This window comes from Hippocampus bargibanti, linkage group LG17 (assembly GCF_051943395.1).
Source record: "Hippocampus bargibanti isolate YZ-2025 linkage group LG17, ASM5194339v1, whole genome shotgun sequence".
Lineage (NCBI taxonomy): Eukaryota > Metazoa > Chordata > Actinopteri > Syngnathiformes > Syngnathidae > Hippocampus > Hippocampus bargibanti.
In genome coordinates, this window is record NC_142750.1 from 15,175,919 (window position 1) to 15,200,205 (window position 24,287).

At 44.5% G+C, this 24,287-nt stretch overlaps 2 protein-coding genes across 8 annotated transcripts in view; both read right to left on the reverse strand.

Moving 5' to 3' along the window:
* Positions 1 to 11,017: 11,017 nt before the first annotated feature.
* Positions 11,018 to 14,565, reverse strand: hoxb2a (homeobox B2a). Its single transcript, XM_089018340.1, has 2 exons — positions 13,816 to 14,565; positions 11,018 to 12,406 (listed from the first exon to the last, which is right to left on the reverse strand). Exons 1-2 carry the CDS (start codon positions 14,297 to 14,299, stop codon positions 11,571 to 11,573), a joined length of 1,320 nt encoding a protein of 439 aa, XP_088874466.1. The 5' UTR covers positions 14,300 to 14,565; the 3' UTR covers positions 11,018 to 11,570.
* Positions 14,566 to 17,754: 3,189 nt separating this feature from the next.
* hoxb3a (homeobox B3a) overlaps positions 17,755 to 24,287 on the reverse strand; it is a 79,532-nt gene continuing 72,999 nt past the window's right edge. For 6 of the 7 annotated variants that reach the window (XM_089019363.1, XM_089019359.1, XM_089019360.1 and 3 more), the window contains one exon: positions 17,755 to 22,001. In XM_089019363.1, the coding sequence (XP_088875489.1) occupies positions 21,127 to 22,001 (875 nt within the window). In that variant the 3' untranslated portion in view covers positions 17,755 to 21,126. The remainder of the gene's footprint in view (positions 22,002 to 24,287) is intronic. The other variant, XM_089019365.1, reaches the window with a different exon arrangement.

Consider the following 24,287-nt stretch of genomic DNA (forward strand, 5'->3'; position numbering starts at 1 on the left):
GGTTGTCCTTTAAAGTTTGGTGAATAAAACTAGACTAGACTTTAGAAAAATTAAAAGCAAGTCTAAGTTGTGCCCCAGGCTATGTAATGCACTCTTGATGGATTTCACAGATTCTGGGAAGAACAAAAACATGACAACAGCACACGACAATCCAAGTGAATCACTAAAGAAATCCATTTTTGAACGTATTATTAACATCATTAATGTTTTGAAAGAGCACTGTAGCATCAACGACTGAGCACGTCTTTGCTGAAACCTTTACATAGGTCATGATATTCGAATCCACAGGTGTCAAAGTCAAGGCCCGGGACCGAGATCCGGCCCGCCACATAATTTTATGCGGCCATTGATTGTAAATCACCCATGTCAAGTTCCATGATGTTTGCTAAAGTCTGAAACCAAAATTTTAAACGTTCATATGTAATGCCCAATAACTGTTATTAATCTTGACTTCTGATTTTAAAACTAGTTATTCGTCAATTTGGTGTGTGCTGTATATGTACCAGGTGGGTGGCACTAAACGTATATATAGTTTCCCCAAATTCATAACAGCCCTCCAAGGGAAACAAACTACAATGTGGCCCGCTACAATAATTCATTTGACACCCATGGTCTAGTGAGTAAATGCTTCATGTAACAAAGAGGGTACAGAACGTGCTTAAGATTGAATGACTCTCTGTGTCTTTAATTTGACATGTTATTGTTTGTGTAGTTTTTTTGGTCTTTTGACTTCCAGACGGCGCCGCGAGAGTGGCTGCCTTTCCAGCAGCTACTGTATTTTGTTTTTCTACTTTCATTCCTTTCATAACTTTGCTGCTGTGAAATGTAAATTTCTCCAATGTGAGACTAATAAAGGCAAATCCAATCCAATCCAAATTGATGATCAAGTGGAGAGTGACGTGAGTGGTGTTTTTTTTATCACAATTTGTGCAAATGGGAAAAAAATGTTGAAACTTCAACTAAACATTGAATAGTATGTAACTACCATTGTTGGGCTCTCCATGCTCTAGTACTGAGACAAGGTCCACCACCCCATGCCTGTCTTCAGTGTAACAGAAGTCACAATCTGGATAAAGTACTGTTGGACGTCTCAGCCAGTAACTGACGGACAGCTTTTTGCTGAGTAATTATAAGTGTTTTTTTTCTTAATGGGCAACCATGTTTCCTGTTACAACTTTAAGGAATAAAAACCATTTTAATCTGAAGATGGATAACTAATTACTATTGTAATTTTAGAACAATGATGTCAAGTGCCAAACACTGGATGAGATGGTAATCAGAACTAGAAAATGTGTTTGGAAATAATTTTTAGTCCTCCACCATATTAATTTGCGGCTCTCCAGGTGGAAGCCATAATGAAGACATACCCATCCATCCATTTTGTAATCCTCTGCTCTTCACAAGGATCGGTATGCTGGAGCCTATCCAAGTTGTCTTCAGCTACCAGGCGTGGGGCAACCTGAACTGGTTGCCACCTAATCGCAGGCCATAGATCATAAAATGACCAATTGCGGCCAAAATTACACTTCGAGAAGATTGTTGTTTTAACGTCCCATACTGTCACGTCCGCTCGAGGAGTGCCGACAGGACTCGAGGGACGACGGAAGGTGGTAAAGGTCGGATCCAAAATACACGGTGAAGACAGTGATTCCAAAAAGAGTCTTTACTGATACTATGGTGCCTGGCGGCGACGACGATCCGTAACCAGTTAGCTGTGCGTGACAGGGCGGCTCTGGTCTCCTTCCAGACTCGATGGGCCCATCTCAGGTGGTGTTCGATGGACGGGACCTCCACCTGGCCCTCCTGGGTGGGGAACAGAGGCGGCTGATAACCACAGACGGACATGAACGGGGACCGACCTGTGGCTATGGAGACCAGGGTGTTGTGGGCGTACTCCACCCAGGGCAAGTGGAGGGCCCACGACGCGGGACTGTGAAGGCACACAAACCGGAGAGCCGCCTCCAGGTCCTGGTTATTTCTCTCCGTCTGGCCGTTGGTCTGGGGATGGTAGCCAGACGACAGCCTCGCTGACGCCCCTAGGGACCGACAGCAACGTTTCCATACCTTGGACACGAACTGCGGTCCCACGGTCCGACACGATGTCCGTGGAGACGGACGACGTGGTTAACCAGGAGTTGAGCCATCAACCACGGTGAGGACGACCGTTTTGCCACAGGACGGGGGGAGACCTGTAATGAAGTCGACGGAGATATGGGACCAGGGTCGGGAGGGAACCGGTAGTGGCTGGAGAAGTCCCGCCGCGGGTTGGTGGGAGGCCTTCCCACGAGCGCAGGCTGGGCACGCCTTCACGAATTCCGTGACCACCCTCCTGTAGTCCGGCCACCAGAACCGCTGGGCGATGAGCTGGATCGTCCTGTTGACCCTCGGGTGACACGCGACCCTGCCGCGAGTTGAGTCTCTTGGCGGACCGAATGGCGGCCAGGTTCTTGTGGTCTGTGAATACGGTGAAGGGGTGTTTGGACCCGTCAAGCCAGTGTCTCCATTCCTGCAGCGCCACGATGACTGCAAACAGTTCCCGGTTTCCCACGTCATAGTTGGCTTCTGCGGGGCTGAGCCGGCGGGAGAAGAAGGCGCATGGGTTGAGCTTCTGGTCGACCGGGGAGCGCTGGGATAGGCCCCCACTCCTGGGACTCAGATGCGTCAACCTCGACCGCGAACGCGAGGTCCAGGTCTGGGTGTCGTAAGACCGGAGGGTTGGAGAAGGCTTGACGGAGGCGGTTAAACGCCCCCTCTGCGTCGGGTGTCCACCTGAATGGGACCTTGGTGGTAGTGAGGTTAATAAGGGGGAGTGCCTTCTGACTATAACCGTGGATAAAGCGGCGGTAGAAATTGGCAAACCCCAAAAATCGTTGGAGTTGTTTGCACGTCTTCAGGGTTGGCCACTCTACCACCGCTTTGGTTTTGGCTGGATCGGCCCGGAGCTGCCACTGCTCCACGACGAACCCCAGGAAAGGCAGAGAGCGGACGTGGAACTCGCACTTCTCTGCCTTCACGTAGAGGCGGTTTTGCAGGAGCCGCGCCAGGACCCGTCGGACGTGCTGACGGTATTCCTCTGGAGATTTGGAAAAAATGAGGATGTCATCTAAGTATACAAACACAAAAACATTGAGAAAGTCCCTGAGCACATCGTTGATGAGGTTTTGGAATACGGCGGGAGCGTTGGTGAGTCCGAACGGCATCACCACATATTCAAAATGCCCCAAGGGCGCTTTGAATGCGGTTTCCACTCGTCCCCCTCTCTGATGCGAACCAGATGATATGCACTTCGTAAATCCAATTTGGTAAAAATGGTCGCCGATTGGAGAGGCGCGAAGGCCGAATCCATGAGGGGGAGAGGGTATTTGTTGCGAATGGTGATGTCGTTCAGACCCCGAGAGTCGACACACGGACACAGGGATCTGTCTTTCTTTTCAATAAAGAAGAACCCGCGTTGTCCTTGCTGAACGCCTCCCGCAGGTCATGGTAACAACGTGGCAGGCCCTCGAGACAAATCTCTTTGGGCGGGCCACCACGGGAGGGGTCTCGCCCTGCCGTAACCAACCGTAGGCAATTGGCATAGCAGCAGGGGCTCCACCCTGTATGGTGGGACCCTCCCAGGAGATGGAAGGGTCATGGGTGCTGAGCCAAGGGAGGCCCAGTACTAATGGCACGTTGCGGGAAGCCATAACCAGGAATTGGTGGTGTTCAACATGGTTAGCCGATAACCTGAGTTTAAGCGGTGCCGTGATGCAGGTAACCTTGGCCAGTAGTCGACCATCGAGGTCAAGAATCTCCTTGGGGGCCTGGAGATTCTCTAAATCGCAGCCCAATGATTTGACCAGTTGGGGATCGATGAAGCACCCATCGGCCCCCGAATCCACTAGCGCCAGTATAGTGTGGGAGCTGGACGGGCCAATTAATTCGCCGTCCAACTCCAATCGCGTAACGGGTGCCGTGCTAGCCACCTCCAGAGGTCGCCGTTTAGACGGGGACTGACAGGAGCTGGAGGTCTTCGGCTGGGGGCCTTGGGTGCCACGAGCCCCGGGGTTTGTTCGATCGCTCCCAGCTCCCATCTGCACCCTCCAGGCGCGGCGACCACTCGTGGCCGCCGGGTGTTGTCGTCCGCAGCCTGCTTCCGGGTTCGTTGGGCCGCTGGTTTCCTTCCTCCCGCTGCCTCTCCCGAAGGCGATGGTCCAGGCTGATTATGATGTTGATCATTTCGCCGTGGGTGGTGCCAGCGTCGCGGGTGGCCAACTCATCTTTGTGTGCGGCGGTCAATACGCGACGAAATACTCCCTTCATCGCTCGATCGTTGTAGCCACTGCCTGCATCCTGGATGCGGAAGGCGATCAAGTATTGCGCGGCCGAACGGTAGCCCTGGACGCAGTCGTGGAGGAGCCCCTTTGCCTCGACTTCCGTAACCGGGTGGTGGAAGACCTGGCGCAGCTTGGCCACGAAGTCCGGATACGAAGCACACAGTTCAGGTCGGGACTCCCGGACGGCCACCACCCAGGTCTCTGCCTGACCCGTGAGCAGGCTGATGATGAAGGCTACCTTAGCCTCATCGCTAACGTAGGCGTACGGTTGTTGATCGAACACGAGCGAGCACTGCATCAGAAACTGAGCGCAGCGCCCCGGTTCGCCTGCGTAGCGTGAGGGGTGAGGTAAGGGTAGCTCGCGCCTACTCACGGGAGGGGAGGAAGGGGCCGTAAGGGTGGCGAGGCGTGTCTCTACCTCCTGTAAGCGTTGAGCCAGCGTGGACACGGTTTGGCGGATCTCCGCGATCGCTTGAGCCAGCTGGCTCGAACGCTCCGCCTGATGGGAAAGGGTGGCTAAGAATTTGTCTCCACCGGCGAGATCCATGGGTGGTCGGTGTATTATGTCACGTCCGCTCGAGGAGTAGCGACAGGACTCGAAGGACGACGGAAGGTGGTAAAGGTCGGATCCAAAATACACGGTGGAGACAGTGATTCCAAAAAGAGTCTTTACTGAGACATATGTGGCAAAAAACTGAAAATCAGGCAAGGTAGAGAGCAATGACAAAACTGACCTGCGTGCGGATGGGTGAACTTCCTAGATTATACCGACAACAACATAACGGTAAGGGTGGCTTTTATAGCCAGAAGGCACAATTAAGGAAATGGGGAACAGGTGTGTGAGTCCGGAGAGCCAGGAAAGGAGGGGCACGCTCCAGGAGCAGAGGAGGCAGAGACAGGAGGGGAGGGGCACGCTCCTAGAGTCGACGAGGATATGACACATACATGTTTTTGGAATGTGGGATGAAACGGAGTACTCAGAGGAAAGCCATGTAGGCACAGGGAGAATATGGAAACTCCACACAGGAAAGCCACAGTTGCTAATACAGTGATACCTTGGCTTACAAATTTAATTGCTTCCCAGAAAGTATGTGTACCAACCAAACTGGACTGAAGAGTTCTGAAGGGGATCAAGGAAACCAGGAGCTTGAGTTGCGCCGAGAAGATGCTGTTCTCCTGTAGGCCGGCCACCAGAACCGCTGGGCGATGAGCTGGATCGTCCTGTTGACCCTCGGGTGACACGCGACCCTGCCGCGAGTTGAGTCTCTTGGCGGACCGAATGGCGGCCAGGTTCTTGTGGTCTGTGAATACGGTGAAGGGGTGTTCACCAGTCGTAAAGCCAGTCGTAAAGCCTAAGACTCAGACAGTGAGTACCACCGGAGCCCAACTTGATGAGGAATTGGTGTAAGAAATCAGAAATTTCATGCAATATTCCCAACATAGAGAGGGGATGTTGATTGAACAGATCAACCAATTAAGAGATCAGATGCACCACAACAAGAAAGAATGGACATTTGATAGTCGATCGAGTCAACATTATCCTCCTCTAAAACCACAGCCCCAAAACGCTGACCCTCGAACATCCAGGCCAACAAACCTTCCTCCAGCACAAGAAACTCCCATGTTGGGTTACCTAACATATGCCCAACCTCCACAGTGTCCTCGTCCAAGACAAGCTGCAATTCCCATGGTTTCTGAACTCAGAATTCCAGAAAGAAACGGAAGATGCAGAACGTCAGAAGCTGGAAGAGGATCTCCAGCGAGAATAACAGCAAGAATTTATCAGAAAGAGATTGATACCATGGACAGAAGGTGTTAATATTGTTACCGAAGGGATCAAGTAAGCTACTGGAAAAGTGGCAGGGCCGATACACTGTGACTAGGAGAATAGGACCTGTCACATGAGATTCTCTGCCCTGACAAACAAAAGAAAAATGTTGTTGCTGATTATTTGACAAGAATGTCTGAACTCTGAGGAGAGGGTGTGAATGATGTCATGATGCCAAAAGAAATGTTAAATAATTTCGTGTTTTCTGGATTTTGGATGGCAGAAAGGTGGAGGTAGAGTCAGACGACTCTACCTCAGGCGACCCCTAATTGTCTCTGAGAAGGTGATTGCAACCACCTGGGAATGGCCAATAGCCGCTGGGACCTGATTGGCCAGAAGCTCAGGTGAACCGCCTTTAAAACCAGACTAAGGAAGAAGAGGGAGAAAGGACAGCCTGGAGAGCAGTGTTACCTGTGGTCTGCCGAAAACTGATATCACCACAACTTCAAATAAAGAAAAGTCAAAATATCCTTCCTGGATCTTGCTGACTGAACTTTTATCATCTGTCCACCTGCTCGCTGTCTTGCCGCGTAACACACCATTTCACTTTTGTTTTTTGTTTTTTTCACTATAGTTTTTTGTTTGAAACTCTGTCGTATCCCTTTCATGTGTGTGTGTGTGTGTGTGTGTGTGTGTGTGTGTGTGTGTGTGTGTGTGTGTGTGTGTGTGTGTGTGTGTGTGTGTGTGTATTTCTGTTCCTGTAAGCCCTTCCCCGCTCACTGCTGCATGTGTTCCTGCTGCGTGTCCCCCCTCCCTCCTCTACCACAGATCTTGACCAATCATGTGCGGCTTTAACCGAAGACTGGGGGTGGGTAATAGATGACCAAAAAAAAGTCAGCTGCCATTTTCAGCTCCATGTTAGGAGAACCGGCTCATTCGCGAACGACACATCACTCATTGTGGCGCTCTGTGTGTTGCCTGAAAAATAGTTTGTATGCCAAGATTATATTCTCACGAATTTAACGTTTGTAAGGCGAAAAGTTTGTTAGCTAAAGCATTCATAAGCCAAGGTATCACTGTACAATACAATACAATACAATACAATACAATACAATACAATACAATACAATACAATACAATACAATAGATAATGGTTTATATAGCGCTTTAAAGTCAAAGTCAAAGTCAAAGTCAGCTTTCTTGTCAAATATGCTAATATGAATGACATACAGCACAGATGAAATGACTGTCCTCTCGGACCCAGCATGCAAGGCACTTATAATTACTTAACAAACATAAACCTGAAAACGCCAATTTGCCGGGAGAGGGGAGCCGCTGCGTGTTCACACGCCGCCATCTTGGGGGGAAAAAAAAAGAAAAAATAACAAATATGGCAACACAAAGACACAGAGTCATTCATTCTTCAGGACTTGCTGTACCCTCTTTGTGATGACATGAAGCAGTTCTTGTTGAAAGAGGAGAGGATCAAAGAATCCATATCAGCAATGGATCAGGGACGTCATGGTGGAATTTGTACGTCTACTACAAGCTAAATGTTGAAAGCAAACACGAAGCTGTAGCATCCATTGACGAAAAGACATTGTCTCACATCTCCTGTCCCACATAAATGCGCTTCAATTCCAAGCCGCGACAGTTCCACATACGCATCGGCGCTCTGCGCTGACGCTGCTTCCTTCTTATCGCGGGCTCCTCAAGCCATGCATCCATCCAACCGCAGACTGTCCAACAGCACTGACCTTTCCACTGAACAAAGCGGGGCTGTGAAGATGCTGCCCATTGCAGGCGCAAAAAAAGCACAATGGCCCCAGAGACAGCTGAAGCTGTCACAAAGCACTTAACATGGACACCTATCATATACAGGAAAATAAAGCAGTCACAAAGATAGTCGAAAGCACACGGGAGTAAAACTAAGATCAAGTCTGAATCATGCTGAGTCAAATGGTAAAGAGTACAAGTGAGTTTTGAGTAATGAAGTAATAATCAGTCTGATTTTTTTACGAAATATACCTAGTGCTTAAAGTATAATTTTACAGTAGTTAATCAAAGAGAAAGTAGTACAGGGCTTCTCCAAGTTATTTTGAATAATCCACCTTGCCAGTCTATGAGCAGCAAATCTCGATTGTTTTTCACACATGACCAGTGTTGATTAACTTTGATTGACAGATTTAATTAGTTCTTTCGCCAAAATCTCTCAGTGTCTGAGTGTCGAAAGTTTCCTCTTGACACTACTGATGATAAAAGCACACCATTGACTTTTTGTGCCAGCCCTGTTAAGTGGGTGATCTGTCACACCTGAGTAATGCTATAGCACACACCCAGGCTGAAATCATAACAGTGACTGTGACTGTGATACCAGAGATAAAAGGACGGCAACATATTACAGCGTGGCAGCCGGTCGACAGACGGTGACAGCCAGAAGAGCCAGATTATTGAAACACACAACCAAGCTCTCTCGCTCTCTTTTGTTTTGCATAGCAGCTTGTTCACTTGTGCTTGCGGATGTAGCGCCAAGGTGTATTTCCTGACATTGCTTTTATGAAGTGTTCCTGACCCGCTGCGGTGATATACTTTACACATTGTTGTTTCTTTTTTAATGCAGTGCCACCAGAGGGATCGAGACTCACAGGCCTTCCATCTTGATTGCCATTTTACATGCAGTGATTTCTCCAGATTCTCAGTATTGTTGGATATTTTGGACATGTATGGGGTATTTCTGCACTTCTGGCAATTGTACGCTGAGGAACATAGTCCTTCAACTGTTCAATGTTTTTATTGCAGTTGTTGACAAAAACTCTAACTGCTCCAAATCTTTCACCTGTTGGATGTACTGAATTGGTCCATCTTGGTGCAATAGACTTCTCTACGTGCATGTGCAGGAAGTAAATTAAACTGCAATTTACCTGGGTTATTTTGTATTTTTATTTTTATGGATTATCTCTTCTCTTGGAGCGGCCCGGTAGTCGAGTGGTTAGCACGCCGGCTTCACAATGCAGAGGTCGCCGGTTCGCGTCCCGCTTCGGCCTCCCTGTGTGGAGTTTGCATGTTCTCCCCGGGCCAGCGTGGGTTTTCTCCGGGTCCTCCAGTTTCCTTCCACATTCCAAAAACATGCATGGCAGGTGTGAGTGGAAGAGTGACTGTTGTTTGTCTCTATGTGCCCTGCGATTGGCTGGCAACCAATTCAGGGTGTCCCCCCCCTCGTGCCCCAAGACAGCTGCGATTGGCTCCAGCACCCCCCCCCCCTCGACCCTAGTGAGGATTAATAATAAAAATAATACATTTCATTTATAAGCGCCTTTCAAAAGCGGTACGGAAAATGGAGAGATGGATGGATCTCTCTCTCTCTCTCTCTCTCTCATTCTCTCTCTTTCACACACACACACACACACAGACACACACACTGCCAAATTGCCAAGTAATTAAATTCAGTACTTTGTAATAGTTGGTTAGTTGGTATAAGATCACAGAGAAATTGGAGTGTGTGTTGGCACTGGCATCTGCTTTATATTGTTATCTTTAAGTCTCTCGCAGGTCTGAGCAGTTCAACCAGTTAAGCGAATGGATTGTTCAATGTTATTTTTTCATATATACTTAATTATCCAGATTATATCTCAAGGGTGGAATCAGTAAACGAAACATTGTGTTGCTAAACAGAAACAGCTAATGTTTGGAAATACATAAACAATGTTAATAATTTTCAAAATATAGCCCCTGACTGCAATTCATTGTCTTTTGTTTGCCTGATGGATTGCATAACTAGTCAAATTGCATCAATATACTCCAGTGAGCCGAACATACTCAGACAAGTCGGTCTTGCAATGAAGAAGCATATATCCTATATTTTTAAGCATATATTTTGGATTATATATATATATATATGTATATATATATATGTATATATATTGAAACACACAACCAAGCTCTCTCGCTCTCTTTTGTTTATATATATATATATATATATATATATATATATATATATATATATATATATATATATATATATATATATATATATATATATATATATATATATATATATATATATCAGTCGTGGTAACGGTAAGTCAGTGCATTTAATATTTCTACTAAAAATAAGATAACCTCTCTCTCTTTGTCCCTCTCTCGCGTCCTCTTTTTCTGTCTCCGGTACACGTGCGAGCACACACACACACATTCATCCGAGCTCACACACGCGCACACAGCTTGCCACGTTATGGCTGCCATTGCCCATTGTTTGCATCCTGCTTTGTCTGCAGCGCCATTTTAACTCCGCAGGAGGAGGGGAAGCGGCCAAGTTAGCATAACATTAAATTCTCAACGGCTGCGGGGTGTTACAATAGCTCGTGGATGTAGATGCATTCAATCTTTTGTTTAATATACTAACTATAGCATACAATATTCTGACGATTTAGCATAAGAAACCTTTTGAAAACTCAACCAATTCGTGTTCCCCTTATTTATAGTGTGGGCTAAAATCATTTTCGAGATTTGAAATCCCTGTGCAGTAGTAAATTGGTGTTTTATCACGACTGCGTGTTTATTTGCTACGTCTCCCAATACTACACAAACGAAAAGAGCTCAAGAAAACTAGGACAATCCGTGTCCTCAATCTGTTATTTTCATTCGTTCAATGTGCTCTGAAAACATGATTGATTTTACAAACAGTGCGGCAGGAGAAATACATAAACATTTGCCGGTGAAAAGGCATTTAGTGAAAAGTAAAGGGCATTGAATTGTATTAAATCACTAATTTAATTTTATAATGATCACCACAAAAAGAAGAACCAACTTCACCATCAAGCTTCATACTTACAGTCGTGCTATGTGCCGAAGTAACACAAAAACGCCTCAAATATTAGAATATAGGACGTGTATTTGAAACCGTAGAAATAAAAACTGTAAACGCCACTTTTGTATTGTATTTTATTATTGTATTATTGTATTTGTATTATATATGAAAATATGTATACAATAAATAATTGGGATCTCACCATAAAGAATCTCCATAAATAAACTACTGTGTAAAACTCGCATCATCAACACGGCTTCCTTCTTCTCACGGTTCACAGCAAGAGATTTTTTCCTGTTCATTTTCTCAAACGAGATTGACAAAAATCAGTCCAGTGCTACTAAGCGGTTCCTGAGAAGTTGGGATGAACAAAGTCATGTACTCGAAGAATTATATTAACTAATAAATAGCATTCTAAATTTACATTCGTGAAATGAGGACACAGAAAAAATACCAATGTTCGATTTTTTTTCGATGTGGTCATCTGTCGTTGTAGCTCTGTATTTTACGTGTCAAAATGGCGACAAAGGATACAAACATATTTAAATATGAATACCGATGTCGAAATTTTTCAATCGTAAACATTTCGGGAATATTGACGTGTTTGTCTTGTTTTCCTCGGCAACGCAATTCGTGTCTAGAGCCCTCATTTTAAATGCGGCATTTATGAATCAAATTCTCAGAAGTTGAGATGCTGAAGGTCCATGGTGCACAAAGTGCTTGTGAACATGTCGAAGTCCTCTTCAGAAAAATCCACCGGACTGTCCAAGGAACTCTGAAGGCTGGGTGACATGCAGGCGTCCCAGGAAAAGAAAGTCATCTCGGTGAGCTCAGAGGAGCACGATGGGGAGTGGGTGGATTTGTCTGGCTGCTCGCGCAATGCTCGATCAGATACCGATGCAGTGCTCATCTCGTTTAAAATCTTGACGCTCGTATTCTCGCTGGAATGTTTTGCGGTGAACTGCTCCGCGGCCAGATATTTGGCAGCAGAGTCACGGGAGTCAGCCGCATTCGACAGGGTTGGCGGCTCCGGGCGGTTCGATAGGCCTCCCTCCTCCAGCGTGGGATGCGCATTGTCCCCGCTGTCAAAGGTGTGGGCGGTGGGCGCAGCGGCCGAAGATGGATTACTGCTCCCCGCCTCGCCATCCGATAACTCGCCGGTGCCAGATGCTTCAAGCGACTGGCTTGAGTATGGTGACGAAGCATCGGCGCCTTCGAGGGGCTCGATACAACTCGGGTCGCCGGATTCTTCTTGGTTTCCTCCTCCCCCTTCGCAACTGCCATCGCGGTGGTGCGTGGTCTGCCGCTTGTGTTTCATCCGCCGGTTCTGGAACCAAACTTTAACCTGCCGCTCGGTCAAATCCAAAAGGGCTGCGATCTCCACTCGTCTTGGTCGGCAAAGATATTTGTTAAAATGAAACTCCTTCTCCAGCTCAAGCAGTTGCGTGTTGGTGTAGGCAGTACGGAGTCGGCGGGAACCGGATCCTCCGACATCCAGACTTGACTGATTTGAATCTAAACGGGGAAAGCACGCAAACAAAGACCGTGCCTTAATTATTCGTTAAAATGCATGCGCGCAGATTTCGTCATTCTTGCTATATTACAACACGCGTCGTGTTTTCCCTTCCGCGGGGATTAAATGAGGCCACTAAAACATGCCGCGCACGATTTCGCCTTTAAAATATATTCAACATGAGACAGGGACTTCGCTTAGGGTCTCCTTTCTGAAATAAAAACACATTAAAACACACGAATATTTCAATAAAATAGAACAGAACCCGTTCTCCCAATTTCGTCTAATCTTGGAACACAATAAATAAATAGAGCAATAAACAAAATGTAAAAAGCTAAATAAAGGGAGTCGTCTCGCTGTACAATATTGTCACGTAATACGCCTCCGTAACAGAAAGGGAGGACTGTGAACGATTGTTACAAACCGACATGCAGATATTTGAATAAATACATCAAAGTAGGGAATGCAAATATTATAGATTGCATTAGCGTGTTTTGGCTAATATGTCAAAAGAGAAATGAAGCCAGCAAACGAAATGGCGCAAAATTGTACACGATTTAAAAAGTGTGTGTGTGTGTGTGTGTGTGTGTGTGTGTGTGTGTGTGTGTGTGTGTGTGTGTGTGTGTGTGTGTGTGTGTGTGTGTGTGTGTGTGTGTGTGTGTGTGTGTGCGTGCGTGCGTGCCTGCGTGCACTTGTGCCCATGTGATTTAAATGTTGATTCAAACATAAATTGGATACCTTCACATGGGATATAAGTGGAAGCCACACAAAATCAAGGATTTAAGGATTTTCATGTTATTTTGTGTTGATGGTAGGCTACATTCAAACCATCCCCGCGATTCTTTGAAGCACTACAGTTTGTGTCGCAATTCAATATGGCTGCCATAAGAGCAAAATATAGGTTATATCCCTGAGGATTCTCTGTTACGAAATCGCAACATCTCAAAGGTCGTAATTATTACAAACGAGTACGTGAAGAATTTTGTTGAAAATAGTCCTTGCGTTTCCACACCACGTCATCATTCCATATTTAATTACGTACTGTCATAATAACCGGGATAGATAGACATATAATTGTAGGATACTCAATGCAAACCGAAATCCCTCTCTTCAAATAGCTGACGTGACCATTTTAAGACCGATGAATGGAAGCGTGCAAGACAGGGTACGGCATGATCCAGCATGCATGCAGTTTAAAAATGTCTCCCTGCTGCTCCTGCATCACCACAATACACAAGCAGCACATAGACACAACGTTGATTGAGACAATGCTTTCCTCGACTGATAAACATTTGATGCATTGCCCAAATGAAAATTATCGGCGGGCAATCAATCAGTTTGAACACATTGAAGTCATCCCCGATGGCCAAACCATAAACACATACAAATGCACATCCCAGCATACACCGACCTGTGGGTGATTCGATGGCCGCCAATGCGTACCCAGAAGCGGTCGGTGAGGGAGACGAAGAGGCGGGTGGGATGATGGATCCGCCACTGTTAGAGCTATCCCCACTTTTCTGGCATTTTTTTGATGACTTCTTCTCTTTCATCCACGGGAATTCGTGAGCCAGCGATCCCGCGGCAGAGGATGCGTTCGGGGCGGGGGCCTGGCCGGGCGGACAGGGTTGTTGTGTGAGTCGGTGGTTCGTCTGGAGGCCATTGGTAACAGAGGTTCTCCGGTTCTGTTGGTTCCTGGAAGATGGTCTTGACTGGCTGGCTAAGAAGGGGCTGAGGCTGGGAATGGTGTTCTCGAAGGGAGGCGGAATTACTGTCGACTCCTTGATTGATGAAGTTTGAAATGACTCCAGGACGGCAGGGTAGGACGTGAGGCACTCTGCTAGCGACGGTTGGCTGTTTATAAAACCGATCTCTCGTTCAAATTCAAAATTCATAGCTCCTTCAATCGGAAATCACCGTGTAACGACGAGACCCCCGGAAAATCCCTTCCCCAAAATAAAAAAACAGAAACACACGCACACACGCGCACACATTCATGTAGACTCCCACGGCTCTGAAACAGCTTACAATGCAGTTTAAAAAAAGCTCGGAAGCTTCGGCCGATACAGCGTAAATGCGTGTGGCAATATAATTATTGTGTAAATTGGTGATATTACTAGCGTATGGGGACCTGGGTAGGCTAAACTGACGAACTATGGGGTGAAAACGCAGCCAATTCCTGGTCGCGTGACCCAAAAGAACCAATTAGAGTCCTAGGCCTGACGGTGGCAGCGGCGTTGACTGTGGGAAGCTGCATAATCATTTCTGTACAAAATGTGGCAAACGGAGCTTTACCGCAAAATAATGCCTTTGTTTTGTCAGGCTGGGGAGGAGGGCGTGCGGGTGGGGGGTTCAAAGGCAAGGAAGAAGCCTCAAGGCTACCGTTAGCCATGTGGGCAGTGTAGGCGAAATGTCGGTGAATTTCAATTCGATGACACAAACAATGGTGCATCATTTTCCATGGTGGCTGATGGCGGCCAACACTGTTACATTCTGGCTCCTTCAAAAATGCTACATCCATAAAAAAATGAGATTATTATTATTATTGCCAAAACAAACAAGCGGATCAAACCTCTAAAGATGGAGGACAATGATTTGCTGTGGCGACCCCTTGAAGGGAAAAGCCGAAAGAAAAAGAAGCGACGTTATTCTTATGTATTATTATTGTATTCTCTGGGACAGACACCAATAATTTTAGATATCAAGGGAAATATTTGACATTTTTTTGCACATACAGCAGTGTAGCGAGATTGAATTCTAAAGAAAAGATTGGACTTGTTTAACGTTCGCGATTGCTTTTTTAGATGACCAGAGTTTTGAATTTTGAAGCCATTTTGTTCACTTGGCAATACATAGAGAAAGAGGTTACCCCACCCCTCTCTTCAGTGTGAAGTGTGTGTTAAAAAAAGGTTGGTGTGTTTGCGGAGGGAGGGGGGGGGGAGTTCACAGCGAGGTCGATCTGCCACGGAGGCGTCCGCACAAGTCGCTGTTCGGGATACAAAGATACGATTTTATTATGGGCTTTCCAAGTTGATTGTCAGGGGGCAGAATATCATTGGAAAATGTGGCCAAAATTATGACGGTTTATAGAAAGTGGGGGCTCCAAAAATAGCACGCGATGTTTCAATAGGGCCAAGGGAGCACCGGGTGGGTGGGTGGGTGTTGGTGATCAATCTTTCTCTGACTGCAAAGACCCTGACGCATGCCTCTTCTTTCCTGAAATCATTTGTGCAAACTTGCCATCCACCCAACCCATTTTCTTACAGTATTGACATCCACTGCGAATGTATCATGCACCTGTTTTATCATAGTATTCCACTCAGGCAACGACGACAGCACACATTTCGTTTGCGTCCAAGTTGTATTCGCCTATTCATCCCCGAGGGTGCAAAGAAAGAAAATGCAGAAATGTGTGTGGGAGTGATGGCCACTGAGTGAACCGGGCAAAGTATAGGCTTTTATTTGACGGCACATCCACAATCACTCGGATATAGATGCGTCTAGAAGGCACATACTTTTTTTTCCTATGGATTAAATTAGCGAATATATTACATTTGAATTTTGTTGTTTTGATGGTAATGGCAAATAGATTAGTTAAAAATATTGATTTTGAACATGGCCTGATTTTACGGTGTGGCAATATGTTAACAAGCTATTGCTTGTATCTAGCGAAATAAATTACACTTGTCATTTTTATCGCTTGTTCAAGACACATGCACGAAAACGCCTTGTGACCGGGCAATGGTAGTTTACATTAGATGAGTATTTGTAACTTTATTAAAAGCTGTCGGCCTGCGCGATGGTTATTAATAAAACAGGGTTGAAGCTCTTCGAGCTCGTGTGACACGCAACGGCCTTGCGAAAGCCTGTTGGCGGCTCAACTCGCCTCTACTTTTAGCTGCAGATTGCGAAGCTGAAGCCAAGTTCGCTGTCTGTTTTTATAAGGCAATAAATTAGATCAACCTCTCCTTATTGGTGTTTTTATTGTCGGTTAGTCCAACGAAAATGTAAAGGGAAGTACGGCCGTTATTTATGGCGCTCTGATTTATGTCTCAAGTCGGTTCTCAAAAATAGGGGCGGGGGGGAGGTGAGACGGAGAGTGGGAAAGAATTGGAGACGCTGTTGAGGCTCCAAACCACGTGATCACTTCATGGCGTGGGATCGGAGACAGAGCTCCGTGTACCAATAGCAACTTTTCTTTTTATAATCGTATAATCGTCGTGCAAATCTACTGTGAGTACTGTAGATAAAAAAATCCGGCACTTTTCATTGGATGGCTTTGTTATTTCGAATCGAAGATAGTACGTCGACGTGACGAGTATCCCATATACAGAAGATTGTGTTCAACAAAGTACATTTATATATAGCAGCTTTCTTCGTGTATCTGTTCTCGAACAAATCGGTTTATGACCAGAAAATTTGTAATCTATACATATTTTGTAATACTTCCGGAAAACAAAAATGCTACTTGACTCTTCTCGGGTTCCCTAAACGCGGAAGTGATTGTTCCACCGGTAGCGTTCATTGAGGAGGGTGTTTGTGGCAAATCTGTCTTTTTTCCTGCATTGTATTAGTCCCTAATTGTGGGCTATTAAAATAATCCTGTATTTTGAAAAAATACATATCAATATTGTTTGGATCATTATCAGTTACCAGCTCAACTTTTGATGCTAAACTATGGATGGAAGAATGAAAAGATTTGTTCTAAACGGGAGAGGGAGGGGAAACAGTTTCAAAGCAACAATAGAGGTCACCCTAGAATGCTCCCCCCAAAATTCTCTAGAATTCAATTGTTCTTGTGGTTGTAGTATTTTTGTTGTTATTGGTGTTTATGCTTAATAAAAAAAAAACCTGAACTCATGCATTGTAAATTGCACAGCCACCTTATGTCGAGTCAATACAGTTACATATATTAAATATGCTTGAAAAGCAAAAACAAAATGAAGATATATATATTTTTGTACTTTGCACTATGTACAGTTCTTTTTATGAAACTTGTCTATGCAGTTGTACTTTTCAGTCTCTTGACATTTTCCATAGAATACCGTGTTTATCTTTTGATCTTTCAATTTTGTTGCTGTACATTGTCAATTTCCCCATTGTGGGACTATTAAAGGCTTTCTGATTGTGATATTACAACAACCATTTGTCTTTAATGATCGCCTCTGATTGGCTGCTGTACCAGCATGTCCAGCCGGATTAATCAAGTATCAAACTGACCTCACACTCGAGATTCACACCATTTTCGGGGGAAATGTGTAGATTTGGGATGCAAATCATTGCACTTGAAAGCCTAACCGTTCACGTTTCCTGCCTGAGAATATGTTAAAACAGTGAATGAAACTCTGAATAAAGTAACATTTTATTAAGGAATTGTTGGACAGACAACTCTATAAACACTTAAATATAAAGTTGCTAAAGGGCAATAAAGAAGTCTTGTTCTCCAAAAAGACTTGTTCTTCTTCCCCCAGCTAATATATTGTCAAAATTCTACAGTATGCGCCTGGCTGGGTTACCAATCCCCAACCCCGCGAGTTCTCCTTGTACATGGCAAGACATGTATGCACAAGGGTCACTGTAGGAACTTAGAAAGTACTTATTTGCTATCAAAATACAAGAACTAAAAATGTAACTTCAGTACAATCGACAAAGAAGAAACACAATGATGTTTTTGCTTTCATAACAAGTAAATGCTAGAAAATTACATTTTTTTCTCAACATAAATACATGATGGATAAACAATGATAATGGAGAGAGAAAATTATTTTCAACATGTTATAACAAATAAATATTTTCTGTGAATATTCACTTGAACGCACATTTGCGAAAGACTGATTGGAGAGCCTCCCTGAAAATGTTTTTTTCTTTAATTATTATTTTTTTTTCCTGTAAACTTAAAAATGTAAACTCTAAGTGCAACAATGATGCCCAGATGTCAAAAGCATTTGTGTAAATTGTACTTAAAAATAAAAATGAGTAAATTTCCAGAACATCAAGGAGCGCAGAGTGAGCCCAACACACTTTCTGATTTTAACACTGAGTTCATTATTTTAAAAATGTTTTGTGTATTGTCCCAAACTCTGCTTACAGATTGTTCAAACAAATAAGCCCATTTTTTTAAAAATGTGCACACATTTCTGGGATTAACATTTTTGATCAAATACATACCCTGTATCCATTTTAAAAGTTAAGATATGCGAGGAAGAAAAAATACAAACAAACAATATGAAAGAATGATGCCCACCTATTTATGTAAACCCTTCCATTAGTGAAAGTGAGTGAGAAATGGGCATAAGCATGAATAAAAATCATTCTCAATACTATACCCTGTATCAATGATGTGCGAAAATAAGGTCATCAACAAATTTTGTCCCGTCAGCAGTGGATGTTACCTGACTGCACATTTACCAACCGGAGTAAACTAGCTTAGCATTGCTGTGTGTGCAAAGGGTGGGGTGCTGAAGTAACTAGCGAGAATTTGTATGTAGCTATGTCATTCTCGGGGACCGAAGGTGTCAATTGTGTACAGATGCATAAATAGAATTGGAGAAAATTGTTGCCCCCGTCAGAGGGCATGTGCTGTTGTGACATACATTTCAAACACAGTTCGGTTAGTGATTAAATCCACACAGGAGGTGAAAAGAGACAGAGGTTCACGACTCAGCATTTTGATGCACTTACGAGAGAGGCAAGAGTGAAGAATGCCAGCTATTCTCTCTCTGGAAGAGCTTGACACACTTAACTCAGATGGCAACAACGTGTTGCCTGCAGGGGAAGAAATCTCATTGTCGTTAATGAAGCCACATCAGTAACTTCTCATTAAACGTTTCACTGGTTCATCTGGAAGACCTATTTGTTTAAGGTGATGGTGGTGTATCTAGTATTGAAATGAAGTCTTAATCAATGTTATTTAATAGAATATTAAACACTAACCTATTTGTATGTTTTTGGAATGTGGGAAGAAACCATATTCCCTGCACAACACCCACAGAGGCACGGGGAGAACATGCAAACTGCATACAGGAAGGGTCGAGCTGCAATTGAACCTGCATCTCTGCACTATAAGGCCGATTTGCGAACCGGTGGACTGCCGTGTTGCCCCTCTGTGGAACAAATTAACCCTTTCATGCACCAATAATGATATAGTACTCTCTTACCTGATAACATGATATACAGTACTGTCCACTGTAGTAAGCACTGTCCCTGAAAGCGCTAAAGGTTCATATTGTCATTCAGTACTCACTGCGCTCATGAGTTTGGCAGGATAAAATTATGCTAATTTTCTTCTAACATTCATCTAACCATTTCTAATACGGATTATCATCAATGGGATCAGTGCGAACTACAGCTGATCCTTCCTGAGTTCGGGCGAAAAGCAGGGTGACATTCTCACCTCTCACCAAATGGATAAACAATTAACATGAAAGAAAATGAGCAGGGCAGTCCGGGAGTCGAGTGGTTAACTCGCCGACTTTAGAGTGCAGAAGCACCAGGTTCAATTCCAGCTCCGGCCTGCCTGTATGGAGTGTTCTCCCCGGGCAGCAGGGTATTTTTCCGGATCCTCCAGTTTGCCTTCACATTCCAGAGTGAGGATAAAGCCATTCGGAAATTGAATAAATGAATGAGTGAATGAATGAATAAATACATGTAGAGCAGTGGTCCCCAACCACTGGTCTGTGGACCGGTATGTGGTAGCACCCCACAGAAAAACAGAATGCCACACATGATCTTTTTTCAGTGGATAGATAGAAATGTACGTGACAGCAGCCAATCAATGATGATATTTTTCTTCTCTACTTTGGTTAGCCAATTGAAAAAAGTTAACAGAAAGTAATGGTAAGACAAACTGTGATCGAACATGTATCTACATGCGCATATGATGAACATTTATCACTTGGCTTATCTTTTGAAGATGAAGCTATTTTGACAAGAGAAAATTCCTCACCGTGGCTAGTATCTCCAAAGCAACCGTCATGAATGGTGTGCCATCAAGACCAGACTGCGCGTCAAATAATGTTGAATCAACTGTGCCACCTATGTGATGTGGAAAGCATGAAAACACAAATGGAGTTTTCACAGCCTGTCCAGTCGTATTGGCAGTTGCTCCGCTACTCACTAGCAATGTGGCCAGTCTGAAACGAAGAATCATACCTTGAAAAAAAGTGGAACATTTCTGTTTTAAGACATATTCGGTTTTCCCAAGGGCTCGTTTTTTTTCAGTCCGCCGTATGATTATTTTTGTTTGCCAAGCTGGAAAAAAATGGTTACGGACATCTGATTTAGAGTTTCCAATTGCTCTCAATTGTATTTTTTTAGAATGTCAGAGGAGGCCAGAGCGCCCAAAGAAAACATGACAGAAAGCCATGGCGTCCACTGATTCCCTGAAATGACCGCTTCTTATTTAGTGCATTCATGTCAAGACTGCTGCCACAGAATGAATTCTCTGTTTGAAGTGAATGGATATACATCCAAGGTAAGTGCTTATCTATGAGTGAAATGCAATGACATATTGCTAACATCAATGACATCAATACAGGCCCAAACATCATTGACTCCTGTCAGAGGCTGTAAAGCATAAACCACTGAATTGCTCCTCTCTGTCTCCTTTCTGTCTCTAATGCCTTTTCTTTTCCTGCAAGTGTGTCCCCAAGTGTTAGTTTTGCCCGTTAGTTGAGTAGCGTTACTTGTTTTGTGTGGTCTTTCTTCATTTTTCTTCCCATTGCTACAGGTGAGTGAGCTTGGGTGCTTCTTGAATTCTGCCCTGAGTCGAGGTGTGGTGCACCGAGAGCTCGGTGTACGTTGCATGAGTGGGCGGGTCGCAGGGACCCGGGGGTACCCCTCCGCTTACATGAAGCTGGTTAGTGGCTGACATGGGGCCTGCACCATTGTAGTCAATGGTTTGGTGATGGGATGGTGTCGGGCCAAGGTGATTGAGGCCATACATGGATGGCCCGGAGCCAGGCATGGCTTCCACATAGCTGCTGCCCCCCACATACACCGGACTGGCCTGCATGTTAGCGGGAGTTCCAAAGCTGGTACTGTTTGCCTGTACGAGGCCGTGGTGAGGATGTGGCTCACCGTACTCTTGATCTTGGTGACTATACTTCTGTTGTGGAGGGCAGCCCTTCATTGGGAGATTGGCGTAGGCGGTGGACATGGAGTACGAAACTCCTTGGTGAGGTTTCCCAAAGGATGTAGGAGATGGGGCATCGTAGCCTGACCCTCCTCCCCCGCCTCCCCCAATCAATGGATGCATTGAGTTGAGATAACTGGCAGAGGATTGCATGGGTAGAGGTGGTGAACTAGTTGGTGAAGGCCCGCCTGAGCTGGAGCTTAATCCCTTAGATTTCTGGTCCTTTTTGTACTTCATGCGTCGGTTCTGGAACCAGATCTTGATCTGGCGCTCAGAAAGGTTGAGCAGATTGGCCATCTCCACACGCCGTGGACGGCACAGGTACCGATTAAAATGAAACTCCTTCTCCAGTTCGACGAGTTGGCCGCTGGTGTAGGCTGTACGAGCTCGCTTTGATGAGGCTGAGGATCCACAAGGAGGACTCTTCTCTCCGCCACTCCCACTCTCACCTCCACCGGATGCTGCTGGGAGAGGAAATATCATTTTAGAGGACGCATTGCTGGATGGTAAGGGTAGGATGGAAACTGAAAAAAGGTTAATAGAAGTGACAGCAGCCAAGCAAATTCATGAGAAAATGATAACTGACTCGAAGATTTTCCAGGGTGACTTTTTGTATAACTTGTCTGAGAAGTTTAAAATGAAAATGAAAATGTTATTTACATTTTCATGAGCACATTGTTAAGAATACATTTGTATTTATTGTTACTTAATTCCATTGACTACATTCTGCTTTTTATTTTGGTATTGACTGCATATGCTGGGCCTAATCTTGCTGTGTAATCTTTTTTTAAATTCACCAGCGAACCTCATCTCAAGTATTGCCGCATGGTTTAGTTTCAAAAATCCAACTTTACCACAACACAGAAGCAGGTTTTCTAGGCGACTTATTTATGTGACGCATGGCAGAAAAAGCAAAGGAAACATTGCCGTATGCCTCACACTCAGATGTTGCACAAAACCCCTGGACTTACTTCAATTGACTGTACAGATACACAAAATAGAAACGCTGTCCTACACTGCGTGTGTCTGCCCATAAAGGTATGTATTTCAGCCAATAATAATTCCAATTTGAACATGAGACATAGTGGGGCACAATACCATTTCAGTATTTTTTGCATACACATTTTAGGAAAAGGGGAGTTTGCGCAACTATGGATGTGAACACATTCAACTTGGTTTGCCATCAATCAAAATGACTCCAAACATTGTGATAGATGTGAACACATCCCAGCATGAAGTTAAATTACAAAAAGTACATCTTAAGGAAATGCCAGCAAACCTCTAGAGACGGATAATGTTATTTTAGAATTTGAGAACCGAGATAAGCACTGTGAACTTGAGAGCTGGAGGTATGCCATGGAAAGGAGGGGAATGAAGATAAGTCACAGCAAGACGGAATATGTGTGTGTGTGAATAAGAGGGGGATCCAAGTACAAGAGTGATGCTACAGGGAGAAGAGATGATGAAGGTTGAAGTACTTGCGTTGAACTATCCAGAGCAAGAGAGTGTGGAAAAGAGGTGAAAATACATGTACGGGCAGGCTGGAACGGCTGGAGAAAAATGTCAAGTGTGACGTGTGATAGAAGGGTTTCAGCTAGGATGAAAGGAAAGGTGTATAAAACGGTGGTGAGACCAGCCATGATGTTTGGACTGGAGTCAATGCCACTGAAAAAAAATACAGGAAGTAGAGCTGGAGATACAGAGAGGAAGATGTTAAGATTGTCTTTGGGAGTGACCAGGTTGGATAGGATCAGTAATGAGTATATTAGAGGGGTAACTCATATTAGAGGCTTTGGAAAGAATGTCAGAGAAGCCAGATTGAGATGGTTTGGTCATGTCCATAGGAGAGAGAGTGACTAAATCGGGAGAAGGATGCTGAGCCTTGAACTGCCAGGCAGGAGACCTAGATGAAGACAGAAGATGAGATTTATGGATGTTGTCAAAGAGGACATGAAGGTAGGTGGTGTTCGAGATGAGGATGCACAAAACCAGGTTAGATGGAGAACCCTGATTCGCTGTGGCGACCCCTGAAGAGAAAAGCCAAAAAGAAAAGAAGACGAAATAAGCACTGTGCAAAGGGGCACTTGAAGACCCTAATCCATCTTGTCCATTTAAAATCCAATAACATGCACCAAAGAATGTATTTGCCTGTGCCCTGATCAAAAACATCAAAATCACATTCAACTACTGGCGCCAAAACTGAAGATCATTTCCAGCAGGCATATAGTTTATAAAACTTTCTGATAACAAATGAGACAACAAATAGAGGTTTGCAACTGCGTGAAAATAAGGAAAGAAACAATTTCAATATGTAAGAAAAGATACCAGGGTATTTCAAGTCTCATGGGGTAGCCAATCAAGAGCGCCAAAAATACATTCTGCTAATTATCACTAGGTGATTCGGATAGATTGCTGAGTCTTTACCATCATACCAGGATCTGACACCTTCATGAACTACCACACGGTCAGAACGTTTGATCGTTCCCAACCCTAATTTATAACCTCTTAATTTGCACATTGGCACAAGGTTAAAGTAGTATTCTTAATTGCTATATCAACCGTAAAGAAAAAACAATCAGGGTCCAACAATGAAAACAACTGCAAATATGGGGAAGTCAACAAGTCTTTCTAATAAAGTTGAGGAATCTGGCTGCTAGCTTAAATGTCGTTTGTTATTAAGTTTACAAAATGCTTCTGTCTCTCAAGAAACAATAGTCACATGAAGAAAATCTATATAACACTTCAGGCAT

What these genes read in the sequence shown, in the direction of transcription:
- hoxb2a (XM_089018340.1), bottom strand. Translation starts at nt 14,299, where the DNA reads ATGAATTTTGAATTTGAACGAGAGATCGGTTTTATAAACAGCCAACCG. An exon ending in GGCCATCGAATCACCCACAG is followed by an intron (nt 12,407 to 13,815) that starts GTCGGTGTATGC and finishes TTCCCCGTTTAG; the next exon opens with ATTCAAATCAGTCAAGTCTG.